At 37.7% G+C, this 12,660-nt stretch overlaps 1 protein-coding gene across 6 annotated transcripts in view; it reads right to left on the reverse strand.

Annotated features, from left to right (window-relative positions):
* The window catches only part of LOC6044626 (potassium channel subfamily K member 18), an 86,151-nt gene that overhangs the window by 51,217 nt on the left and 22,274 nt on the right, over nucleotides 1-12,660 (reverse strand). For all 6 annotated transcript variants that reach the window (XM_038254119.1, XM_038254118.1, XM_038254117.1 and 3 more), the window contains exons 3-4: nucleotides 9,067-9,214; nucleotides 6,133-6,281 (exon numbers count right to left, since the gene is read on the reverse strand). In XM_038254119.1, the coding sequence (XP_038110047.1) occupies nucleotides 6,133-6,281; nucleotides 9,067-9,214 (297 nt within the window). The remainder of the gene's footprint in view (nucleotides 1-6,132; nucleotides 6,282-9,066; nucleotides 9,215-12,660) is intronic.

Genomic DNA, 12,660 nt, shown 5'->3' on the forward strand with positions numbered 1-12,660 from the left:
TGGAAATACCAATTTTTGGTATACAAGCAATGTTCAAAAATTCAGAAGACCTCAACTTGGTTTTATTTTGAGGTATTATTTTACCCTTGAAATAACATGGTTAGGTATTGTTGTGCCCTTCCACATACAAGACTTTGGTATTATTTCATGGTATTTTACCGCAACCAAGGTCACATTTTGGTCCCTGTTATTTGCCCAAGTAATATCAAAATTTGGTATTACCGTGTTATTTACCCCTGCTCGGGTGGTTACGTACACCAACCGTCGCCAAGCAATGACAATCATGTATTAGGATATTTATAATTGATTTTTTTCTTGTATTGTACAGGAATAGAAAAAAATAGCTGATCGATTTTTAAATTTGATGCTTCACCATCGCTAAATATCCAACAATTCATGGACCCCAGTTTCATGATCAAGGATCACAATTGCACATTCGAACTAATTTGCTTCAAATTCGGATGATTAATTTAATTTAAATTATTACACAACACCCAAAGTTAAATTACGAGGGGATAGTCCTCACGAAAAGAAACGTGAGGAAAGTGCTATTTTGCGAGAGTATAGTCTTCTCGCGTGTTCATTCGTTCATTGGAACAGTTCATCCTATTGAGTGGCTTATATGGACAAATGACCGCCACTTAGTTACCGAACCATGGTGGCCTATACGGCAAAGGCACGGTTCAATATGCCGAAGGTCTTGGATTCGAGTCTCGGTACCGCTACTTTTTTTGATCGATGAACTTTGTTTAAAGATGAACCCATGAGTAAAGTACTCTCGGTAATTTCGGGATGTATCCTCTCAGTCCGTACACAGTACCATTTTACTACCGTATGCCGATGTTCAGTTCTGGGTGAAGTTATGATCTAATCTAATCTAATCAGACCCTAGCGCAGCCAATCTTTCGAAGGGATCTTGGAGAGTGCCTTAGGTTAGATTAAGCCTAGCACTCTTCTTGTCATTTATTCACATTTGTAGTCCGCCATAGCATTTAGAATGCATTGAAACATCACAAGCGTTAAATCGGCCAGGCCTACTGCGTAAAGCCGTATCGCAGAGATGGGGTTGAGTTTGAGCAGCAAATCTACTTTTATATTTTTAACTGCGTTGGACACTTTTTCGCTCGTCCGCTTGGTGCGCTCGTTCCCGCATATCGTTGCGCTGTGACAGGAAAAAAACGGATTTCGGCGCGTTCAACTTCCCCTTAAATTACTACACAAGTTATGAGAACTTTACTTAAAAATTTGAACAACTTAAAATTTGAACAACTTGAACTGTACCGTCAGTAGGGGTGACATTGGGTCTGGGGGGTGAGATTGGGTCAAAAATGGATAATTTTGTTTTTACTAATAACTCTCAAAATACTAAACTATTTTTAAAAAAATCATAAGCAATAGACAGCTGACATGTTTAACAATATGTGAAATGAACAATATAGTCATAAAAACTGCTAGCATTTACTAAAATATTCCTTAAACTTAATGTTAAAATTTCACCGAAAATGTTGCCTCAAAAAAATTGCTTGGTACGAGAATCTCACAGGTGAATCAGCCTAAAATTCAGGAAAAAACATGAATGTACGATCTTTTCAACATAAATCGCTAGTGATTCATATTTTTCTATTATTTTTTATAACATAAAATTGAATTTTGAAAAAAAAAAATATTTTGTTAAAATGTGGGGTGAAATTGGGTCAGCCTTGGCATGCTACGCACACCGTCATAATTGCATTTTATTACAGCATTGCACCAATACATTCAAAAGAGCGAGCAGTCAAACTGTCAATTTGCAGCACAATCAGAGCAAAACCAGCGTGTTTTCGAGTTGTTGGTAAGAATTTATTAAAAGTTTAGCCCAAGTTTTGAAGTTATTTTACCAATATTTTCAGCACAATGCCCCGCGTGTACAAGAGAGTGCCCGGTTCACGGGCATACCGAGATTACGAGGACGACAACCTCCAGAAATGTCTCTAGGCGATCGCAAGAGGAATGACGCACCGGGAGGCTTCCGAGGCTTACGGAATTCCAAAAAGCACAATCGGAAATAAGCTCTACACAGACCGGAACAAGGACGTCGGCGGCCAGCGCGTTTTCACGGATGAAGAGGAGCGTGCATTCGTGAGATGCTTGGTCACAATGGCGGAATTCGGATTTCCGGTTAACGAGGATGACCTCCGTTATGTTGTGAAGCACTACCTCACGAAAGTGGGACGGAACGTAGAGCGCTTCCAAGAGAACTTTCCTGGACGCGATTGGACGAAGTCCTTCCTGAGTCGTCATCCGGATCTTTCCGTGAGATTTGTGGCCAACATAAAGAAAAGCCGGGCTAAAATCACTGCGGAGATTTTGACGGAGTATATAAACAACCTTCTGGAAGTGGCCGTTGGAGTACCCCAGAAAATTTCTGGAACTTCGATGAATCAAACGTGACGGACGACCCAGGCAGCAGGAAGTGCATTGTGAAGCGCGGTGTCAAGTATCCCGCGAATATAATGGACACGTCCAAGAGCAGTATTTCCATTATGATGGCCGGAAGTGCAGCGGGTGAGGTTTTGCCTCCCTACGTGGTATACAAGTTGGCCAAGCTGTGGAGTACCTGGGTTGACAACGGCCCGCCCGGAACCAGATACAACAACCCTACAAGTGGCTGGTTCGACACCGCCATTTTTGAGGACTGGTTCGAGTTCCATTTGCTGCCGACCTTGAAGAAGCGCAGTGGTAAGAAGGTCGTGATCGGTGACAACGTCAGCTCGCACTTTTCGCCGCGTGTGCTGGAACTCTGCCAGATGTAGGGGAACTATACCCTTTCTCAGCCTATTTCTATTATCGGCCTATCAGCACTTTGATCATGAATTACAGCTTATATAAAGTGTTTTTGACTGTTCCAAAGTAATAAATAGCTCAAATAAAAGTGAGCAAGCAACTCTCCATTGTTGAAACATCTGAAAATGTTGATTTAATAGCAGAAAACGGCAAAAGTGATGAGAATTGGTCGAACGGCTTAGTGTGATTAAAATGGGTATATTTCCCCTACAACATTTGTTTTGTGTGCCTCCCACCGAACTCAACGCACATCACCCAGCCCCTCGACGTGGCCTTCTTCGGGCCAATGAAGAAGCACTGGAGACAGATTCTGCGTTCCTACAAGGAGAAGAGTTCGAACTCTGCGACAAGTCTACAAAAACCACATTTCCCTGAATTGCTCAACCAGTTGATGGAGGCCATCAAACCGAACCAGAAGCACAACATGAAGGCGGGTTTCAAAAAATGCGGCATCTTTCCGACCTCGGTTGAACCTCTACTTAAGAGCGTTTCCTGTGTGCCAAGCTCGCCGGATCTAATCGAAGATAGCTTCAAGGATTTCTTGAACGCGAAACGCACTGCTGTTGTTGGGGGTGCCCCTACTAAACGTCGGAAGAAGTTCGACATTCCCGCGGGAACAAGCGTCACTGCTGAAGATTTGGCCAGGATCTCAAATCAAGAAAATGGACAACGAAAGAAACCGACGGAGAAACCTCCGAAGAAACCAGCTGTAATACCGACCAAGAAGCCGGTAACTCGACGGGTGCTCAAGGAAAACTAATGACTGGTCTAACAGATTGATTCACACTCTTTAATTAACTCTAAGCATTTAACTGAGCATTGAACTGAAATGTTAATTATAACACTCGAGATTCACACATGTCATAACACTGAACTCCAAATAAAATGACTCTGAACTACAAAATTGTATTCTTTTTTATCAACATCCTCATAAATTTCGTAAGTCTTTTCAAAGAACTCGTGCTCGTGCATAAAATGTTTAGATGGGTCTGGTGAACATCATCATTTAATCATCCTGAACTTTTATCTTTAGAATAAATAGTAGTACTTCGTTAAAAAATCACCTCTCTTTACACAAATGATTTATGAATAGTTATTGCACTTAAAAAATAATTAAACATATAAATTTACCTCAAACTTTGAAATGTTATCATTTTTTCACACTGTTAAGTGAATTTCTGATTTTTTTTAAATTAGCTTTATTGGTTTTACTTACATACAAACATTTTCTTATAGCAATTTTTGATAATGTAAGCATTCAAAAAGCTAAACAACAATAAATTAAAATATTTTCTTATTTGACCCAATGTCACCCCCTCTAAGGGGTGAGATTGGGTCAATTTTAAAACGATTGGCATTTATGAACGGTTTGATTTTATTTAGCCATATTTAGGGAAAATGTTGGTAAATCATTCAAGAACATTCCCCCACATTGTTTATTTCGATATAATTTGAAATGTTTTTATTGTTTTAAAATAACAAAAGTAATAACGTTTTTTGACCCATAGTCACCCCCACTGACGGTAGTTTAACTGTGCCATGTTTTAAAGCCCACTTTTATCAAAATTTTGTAACTTAATAACATCATAAACTTCATTTGAATAGCCATTAATTGAATGTAATGATTAATGGATTCGAAAGAATTAATGATTTTAGAAAAGAAATGGTAGATGGTTACGTAAACTTATTGATTTTCCATTTCATTCATGATTTCTTCTATCGGGTTAACTCTCGAAAAAACAACCATTCACCCACAGTTCTGAGAGGGCAAAATAATCCTTTGTCGCTCGTTCGAACCTTGCTGCAACGAATTGGGGAGAGTGTGTGGAGAAAACTATGCCTTTCATTTAAACTGTCACGGGGGGGCATCCATAAATGGTGTAACAATTTTGATACTGAAGGTGGAAAGGGTGCAATTTACTTAACCTTGCATTACAGACAAATTAAAAATATCATATTGTTTTTTTTTGAACCACACCCCATTTTCCAATGCAAGGTTAAATGATTGCAAGTGTTTGGTCCCGCTCACCTGAATGGAATGTGAACCATTGTGCCCATGGCTGCGCTACATTCACCTCAGTAAATTGAAAATGGAAATAAAGGAATGTGCATTTTTCAAACTGGTCGGCTACACATTTTAATCATTATATTTGCAGCGGTTCTTTTCCCAGGGTCAGTCTACTACTGTTTGCGTTAGGCTAATTTGTCTTAATGGCCCGTTATCGGTCAGTCGTGCTGCTAGAATCGAGTCAGAACCACCCAAATGGACATTTGAATGTTGTAAATTTCCCGCACGTAACAGTAGGTTACACAGACACGCTGCGCTCCGTTATTGAATTTGTCAACAGCCGTGACGAAGTGTTGTGTTCATTTTTTATGTTCTTTTCCCTCAAGCCAAGTTGTGTGTTGCTTAGCGGAGGATGCTGCTGGAATTTCAATTATTCCAGTGTGGGAAAAAAGAAGGAAACAGATAGACACACTGCTTACATGCGGGAAAAGATAACCAGATTTACTGGCATCGTTTTGGGGGACTGCAGTTCAAAGCTGTGATCCCTTCGACCCAAGACCTTCCCTCGGGATAATCTGTTCGGCGTATGGAATTCCAAATCGGACATTTATACATATTTCTGACGCTATGATACATCGAGGGGTTTGGATTTTTTTTTCAAATCTGTAAGCATCAAACTGTCAGTTTTAGAAAAGTTCACAATTTGATGATTCGTTTTTGTGAATTTCAATTGATTGTCTTTCGGAATTTATGGTAACAATTTAATTTCACCTTTCCGCTGAAAGTTATGCATGATTTTTTTTAATAAGTCAAAGATAATTTTTCTTTGAAAATTATAAAAAAGTTGAATTTCAGGTTTACTCTCGGTTTTGACCGTTAAAAAGAATTTCACTTCGAAAAAATCTCGATATAATTAACATTGATAGTCTCAGAAGAGGAACCCTCCCTGCTAGATTGGCTTGCTGGCATTTGGGGAATGTTGAAAGAAGTCAACGCATACCTTTGCTTTCAGCCACCCTAATACACATTCCAACATGAATCAAGACTCACACACAAACACCGGTCGCAGACAGATTGACTTCCCCCGGGATATCGATGAGGAGGTTTTGGCAGTGGGTGTATAAATAGGGTGATCTTTGTGTTCCCAAAATGTGTCATGTTTGTTTTTGTCGAAATAATTGACGAAAATGTATTTCAATTCGTGGTTTAAAATTCTCATTTATCTAGAGATTGAATCTTGAAAAAGATCACCCTATTGTTTCGTACAGAACATAAAGCAAGAAGCTCACGGTGTTACTTACCGATCGTGGTGATGACGGTGAGGGAGTACAGGAAACCTCCGGAGAAGGACCACTGGGTTTCGCTTTCCAGCGTGATGTCACTTCCCTGCCAGCCGCGACGTGCCCACACCACCACCCTCTCCTGGTAGGCGCGTATTTCCTCTCCTACTCTAGAAAACGCAAAGAGAAAAGTATCCGGGAAAAGGAAACAAAATGTACGAAAATAATTTTTTTAAGAAAAGTAGTCGATAATTGAATTAGAGCTGCTTTATCGCTATCGGGCCAGGCCACGGAAGCGGAAGTACAGTGAAACCCTTCTAGTTGGACATCTTTTTAATTTGCAACGCGTAAATTACTTTCACTTTCAACTCAACACATCAAACGGAACACAACAAACCTGGGGTACCAGTTTGTCATACTAAAAAGTTGTCCAATCATTGTGGTTTCGCTGTAGAGTCCAAAGACGATGAGAATAAAGATGACCTGCAGGGAGGAAAGCCAGTGGAGTGCGCAGCAGTCGAAAAAGGTGTGGATGTTATCCTCCCAATCCCTTGGTGGTTGCTGCTCGAAAGATTCGATCGGTTTTTAATTTCTCCTGTCAAGGGTCATAATCTTGTTCGAGGCGGGTCGTTTTGGATTTCATTATCGGCTGTTGTGTAGCAGAGTTCATCCAAAGACATAAATTTTGACGCAAATGAGGGTGGTTTGGAATAGTGTTAAAATATTTTTAGAAAATTCCTTTGCGATTTTTAACTGGCTGAAGATAACAGAAATACTAACCTGAGCTTGATAACAGTTGAGCTTTTTGTTGAATTGAGGCCGTTGCTATTTTTTATCAGATAAAATGTCGCTGACTACAATCCAAATTGATGAACATGCTCTTTTTTTTTAAAACGGCCTTTTTGTTATATTAATTTTTGTCCCAATTTCTAGTTTTAAAAGATGGCAAAAAAAGTGAGAAACAATGAAATTTAAAATTTCCATGATTTCATTAATCAACAAAAAATGTACCAATAAAGGTGCGCTGATAGAAATCCTGTTTTCAAATTCGTTAACGCTTGGTTATTGAATTTGAAAACATTGAAATGTAAAAAAAAAACATTTTTTTCAGATTTTGGCAACAATGTCATCGATTTTGAAAACATTCGCAACGAAAAATTCATTATTTTGGAATCATTTCAGGCTATCTAGGCAGAAATTTACCAACACATTTAAAGTATGTTTACATTGCAGCCGTAGATTTTTTGCATCATATTTGACATCTTTTTCTAGCAAACTGTTTGATCAGGCGACTTCTAGCTGATTTTTTTTGTCTGACCGCCCGATATGTCAGCCACCATATTTCGCAGGACTGTGACAGCTAGAGCTCGATCATTGTTTGACAAAGATTTCGTAATTTCTTATGTTTTTTTCACTGGACCTAAGAGCATATATATATATGAATTCAACAACATAGCATTACCGGATTTGTTAACACGAATTCTATCCGTGTGCTTATAAGTAGAGCAATTCCAGCCCAAAGCAGGATTTTTTACGGTACTTTTTCTCGACCCACCCTCATTTCAATGACACTTTATAGACATGTCATTCTACGCTTATATAAGCTATTTTTGTGTATATGGAACCAGTTTCACTCGATAATGACGTTTGAGAAGGGCATAAGTGTTGCAAATATTCTTGTATTTCAAAATTTAAATATTGCTCTCAAAGCCATTGCCTCGTATCAAAAGTGGTCAAAGACAAATTTGTAGGAAATTGGACGGGCTTTCTGGAAAAAAATACACTGAAAGAGTAAAACACGCTTTTATGAGATTTTTTGATTTTTAAGTTGTCAAAATTTTCAAAACCCGATTTTTCAGACAACTTTACATACATGTTTCCATTTTGAACATTATCCTAAGTCCAATCCTTGTGAAGTTACAATGGTTTTAAAAATAAAAATGTTGAAAAAACATAGGCCATATTTTGGTTTTTTTTAAAGTATTTCAAAAGTTATGTATGTGTTTTCATATATATCCAAATCACACTTATATGCATGTAAGCTATGTCGGAATCCATCATCAGACCCATCGTTGGTTTGGTAATCACAAGACCTTTCAACGAGTCCAAAACATTGAAGATCTGCAACCCTGTCTGAAGTTATGACCACTTAAGTGATATTTATGTACATTTTTGTTCCGGATCTAAACAAAATAGATAAAATTTGTGTTCAAACCCATCATATCAGCCATTGTAGGTAAAGAGTGAGGACAGCATCGACCACATAGGTGGATTTATTTAGTTTTTTTCTATCGTGTTTGTTTTAGTTCTTCTTCTTTCAACATTCCTCACTCACTGACGAAAAATTGGAAACAATGGCAATTTTCCCGCCCTCCCCACAAATCATCTGCCCGGCCGTTGTTTTGCTTCAATCAGGGAGGAAAGCTGATCCGAAAACAAAGAAAGCATTAATTAACGTTCCCGCGGCTCAATCGATTGAGCGGAAAAGGCGGGCAAACAAAAAGCCAGAAATAAAAATCGAGCTCAAAACAACGAACCAATCCCCGGGTTAACTCTGCTGTGCAACAATTGAGTGTTTTTCTCTTTCGACATTGCATTCGAAAAATGGTCGATGACATGACCATTTCAACATCATTTTTTGTTTTTTTTTTGTTCTCAACAATGCTTTTAAAGATTTCGCTTTAAGTGGACGATTTCTTGAGGCTTCAATCAAATTAGTCTTGACAGAAATTCGTCTGAATAGATTGGTGTCGTCAGTCTTTTTTTATGTTGAAGTGGAATCACTGCCGTTTGAAATTAAACAACGCGGGGAAGAGGAAGTGAAAAGTGGGTGATGAAAAGTGATTAAACCAGCTTCCGTGGCTTGGCCAGCAAAGGAAAATGACGATGGAGACAAAGACAATAACAGCGATAAATGGCGTCTCCTCCGGACACAATTGATGGAAAATTACTCACCTCTCCTCGAATACGGTTTTGTTGAACACATTTACTTCACAGCAGGATATCTGCCACAGCCGCATGGCAGTCTCGACTCTCTTGGACGGTATTTGAGCAAACCTTTCTAAAGCTTCATTACCTTCGATCGCGATGAACATGAACGCGCCTGTAATTGAAGTATACATAATAGATGAGTACAAGTGGAGGCTGGCACAGAGTCGAGTCGAGAAATAGGGATGTTGGCGTAGACACGAAGACGAGCACGTCGACGCAATGGATGGTTCCAGGTGCAAAGTGTTTCCCCTCTATCTCTTTCCTTCCCGGTCGAAGCGAGAAGAAATCAGACAGATCGTGACCACCTGATTCACCACCCACAACGCCGCGTGCAGAGATGTAGCTGGGAGATGATTTTTTTTTTGTAATTCAATGACAAAGATACTTTCGAGGAAAATGATTTTTATGATTTAAAAGATTTTTTTTTAGTTAGCTGAAACTTGACCAGTCATTCTCTACCCAGGATGAATTAAAAGCAAACATAACTTAGGCTTTTGAAAATATGCAAGTGTCTTAAAGACAGAACAAAAGTATGAAAATCATTGTAATTCAAATAATAAATAATCACAGAGTAAATAAAGAATAAAAATAAGCCTAAAACCATCAGCAAAATAGTAAAAACATAATTTGTCATACCAACGTGATTGTACTATCTTGTTGCACGTCGCTTTTTGACGCTCCGAGGAAAACGCGTTTTATTGTTTGACCATGAATAAACAAAATACAGAGCACGCAATGTAAACAAAAATAACCACGTGTTGTTTGACTGACAATTCGGTGAATTGTCTCGATGTTTCGTTGCCAGAGTCCCGAGTTATAATTAAAATGTTTACGGTAGTCGGGCATGTACGTGTGTCAAACATGTTCCTTATGGCCAGTTATCGCACTTGCAGCAATTTACAGGGTTCACCAAAAATAGCACGATCAGATCGAATTTTCTTTCATGTGGAGAGTGACAATAATGAACAATGTTTTTCCGGTTTTTGTTGATTATTTCAGTATCGAAATTGATTTTTCAAGTACTGTGGAGGTCGAAAGAGAGGCATTGAAAACTGCACAAAATGGCGTCTCTAAATCAATTTGGCGAAGTGTGACAAGATAGCACGGAGGAATGCATAAATCGAAGAGCACAAATCAGGGGTGCCCAGCCTTTTTGCCCTGCGGGCCAGATCTGACTTTTCTAAACCAGTGGCGGGCCGGATCAAAAGTTTGATACAAGTTGAAAATGTAAACTTTTTTTAATTTAAGGTTCTTTCAAGTCTAGAGTATTTTTAAATGTTTTTTATGTGTCCTATCAATAAATAAACTAGTGTTAGTTCATTACCTTGATTTTAGAAAGATAAACAAAGATAAATTTCAAAAATATGTTTATTTGATTTATTTTTTTTTGTTTAAAATTATTTGTGTAATTGCATATGAAAAAATATGTTTTTGCTCGCTGATTTCTTTACTTATTTTGGACTTTTTTAAAAATTCTAGGATTTTTTGCAGCAATCTTTATTTTCAGTATGAATAAATTGCTGTCTGTAAGCTTTTTCAAACAAAATCACTGCAAAGTTTTACTAAAAAAATACTTTGTTTTGCTTACTCACTTATTGAAAAAATCAATTTTAATTAAGTTCCTCAAAAAAGAACAGCTTCAATTTGCAGTAAACATGGTACAAATTGTAAAATTTTTAAATTAAATTTCTTCTGTGCATTTTTAGACAGCGATACAAGTTTATTTTTCATTTAACATTTTTACGAAATGGGCAATTTCGTTATCTTGCGCCATTTTACTGTTTATTGGTTGATTCTGAAACTTTCGATAAAGAAATGACATGATGCATTCGAAAGAAAAAATATTTAAAAATTACAAAGTAAAATCAAAATAATACAGGAATTCACAACATTTTATCGCAAAAAAATGATCTCAAGTTTATTTTTTTATTTAGACTTTTAATTTTTTTTATTTAATATTTCATGATCAGCGGACATTGGGCAGGCCTGGCATAAATGGTTATTTTCGTCCGAAATCATTATTTTTGTGATCCCAAAACAAAAGGATCAATTTTTTTTTGATAAATATGTAATATTGATTTAATAACGAATCTTTTTTTAAATAATCTTAGCTGAACAAATACATCTCTGTTACACGGATAAAGTTTGTATAAATTATGCCATGTCATCTTAAACAGTTTATTCCTTATCAACCAATCCCACTTACCCGAATAACTTATCCCCAAAAATCATTTTCCCCAATAAAAAATCCCCGAAATAATTGCAAATGCCATTTCCCTAAAAATCTTTTTTGTGGAAATTCTGAATAACCATTTTGCTATAATCACTGTTTATTTTCTCTATGGATTTATGGAAATAGTTTCAAATTTATCGGAAAAAAAATCGCTAAAACGATGAAAATTACTTCATTTAATACTTGGCCCAAGCTTTTTCCCATCAAAATTATATTATAAAACTCTTTTCAAATGTAACTTTAATTAAAAAATTGTAATCAAATTAACATTTTACCTTCAGCGTGAACTACCCAGGTTACGACTCTGATTGGCACCGAAGACGCTGGTCAGTGGAGGTCTTTTTTTGCTGTTGCTCTGAATTAACTTTGCGGCATAGCACTGTATATAAGACTTGTAGGCACTTGAGGCTGTGCCGCACAACGCAACGCAATGACCGCACCGGGTGACCACAATATCGGTAAAGAACATTTTCTTATAACTAAACTCGAATGACGGCAGTCGGCTTGATACCATGACCGAGCGACTAAGTTACACTTGGGAATGTAGATTAAGTAGAAGAAATTTATGCGAAACCCGATGAAAGCGACCCCGCTGTCTAATATAACACCACCACCACTGACTGCTCTGACTGTTGGTAGGTCGATCCCCCCAGCAGCATCGGAAGGGGGCCCGGACTCCGGACATTTGAGATTGGTTCGTAACCGAGGTGATGGGAGGCGACTTGGCTTTTAATTACTTTTGGCTTGCTGCGCCCCGACCAGCAGCAGTGTGGAAAACGTCGCCTTGAATTATGTTGTTTTAGCGACAGGGCAGAGAAATTGAGCAGAACAAAATCGCAGGCAGGATGATGGGACACAAGATGGATTTGTTTCCGTAACGAAGAAATTAAAAAATCTTTGGTAATTTTCATGCTTCAAAAAGTAATCGATTTTTTATCAGATCAATAACGTAATTATTCCAAATTCAAATTTGTCCCGCCCATAAGATTACGTGTTAGAATTTCACGAAAAAGTCAATTTCCTAAGGTTTTCTGGAACAAAGTGTTAAAGTTTATTGATTTTTATGATAGTTCACATGATTTCGAACCAAACGACATCATTAACTCAAAATTGACGAAATTACAAATGGGACGGACTTGATTTGAGCGGCAGTAAAAAAAATATTAGAAATTTTTTATAAGTTTTGTTTAGTTAAAACTCAATAACTCAGGTAAGTGTTCAGCTTTCTGAGCGCCCGGGGTGTTCGAATCATGATGTTATAGGATATCAATAATAGAGCTTCATTTTTTATGCATTTCGGCCTACATAAACGAATCACATTCGGG

Source organism: Culex quinquefasciatus, chromosome 2, assembly GCF_015732765.1.
Source record: "Culex quinquefasciatus strain JHB chromosome 2, VPISU_Cqui_1.0_pri_paternal, whole genome shotgun sequence".
NCBI lineage: Eukaryota > Metazoa > Arthropoda > Insecta > Diptera > Culicidae > Culex > Culex quinquefasciatus.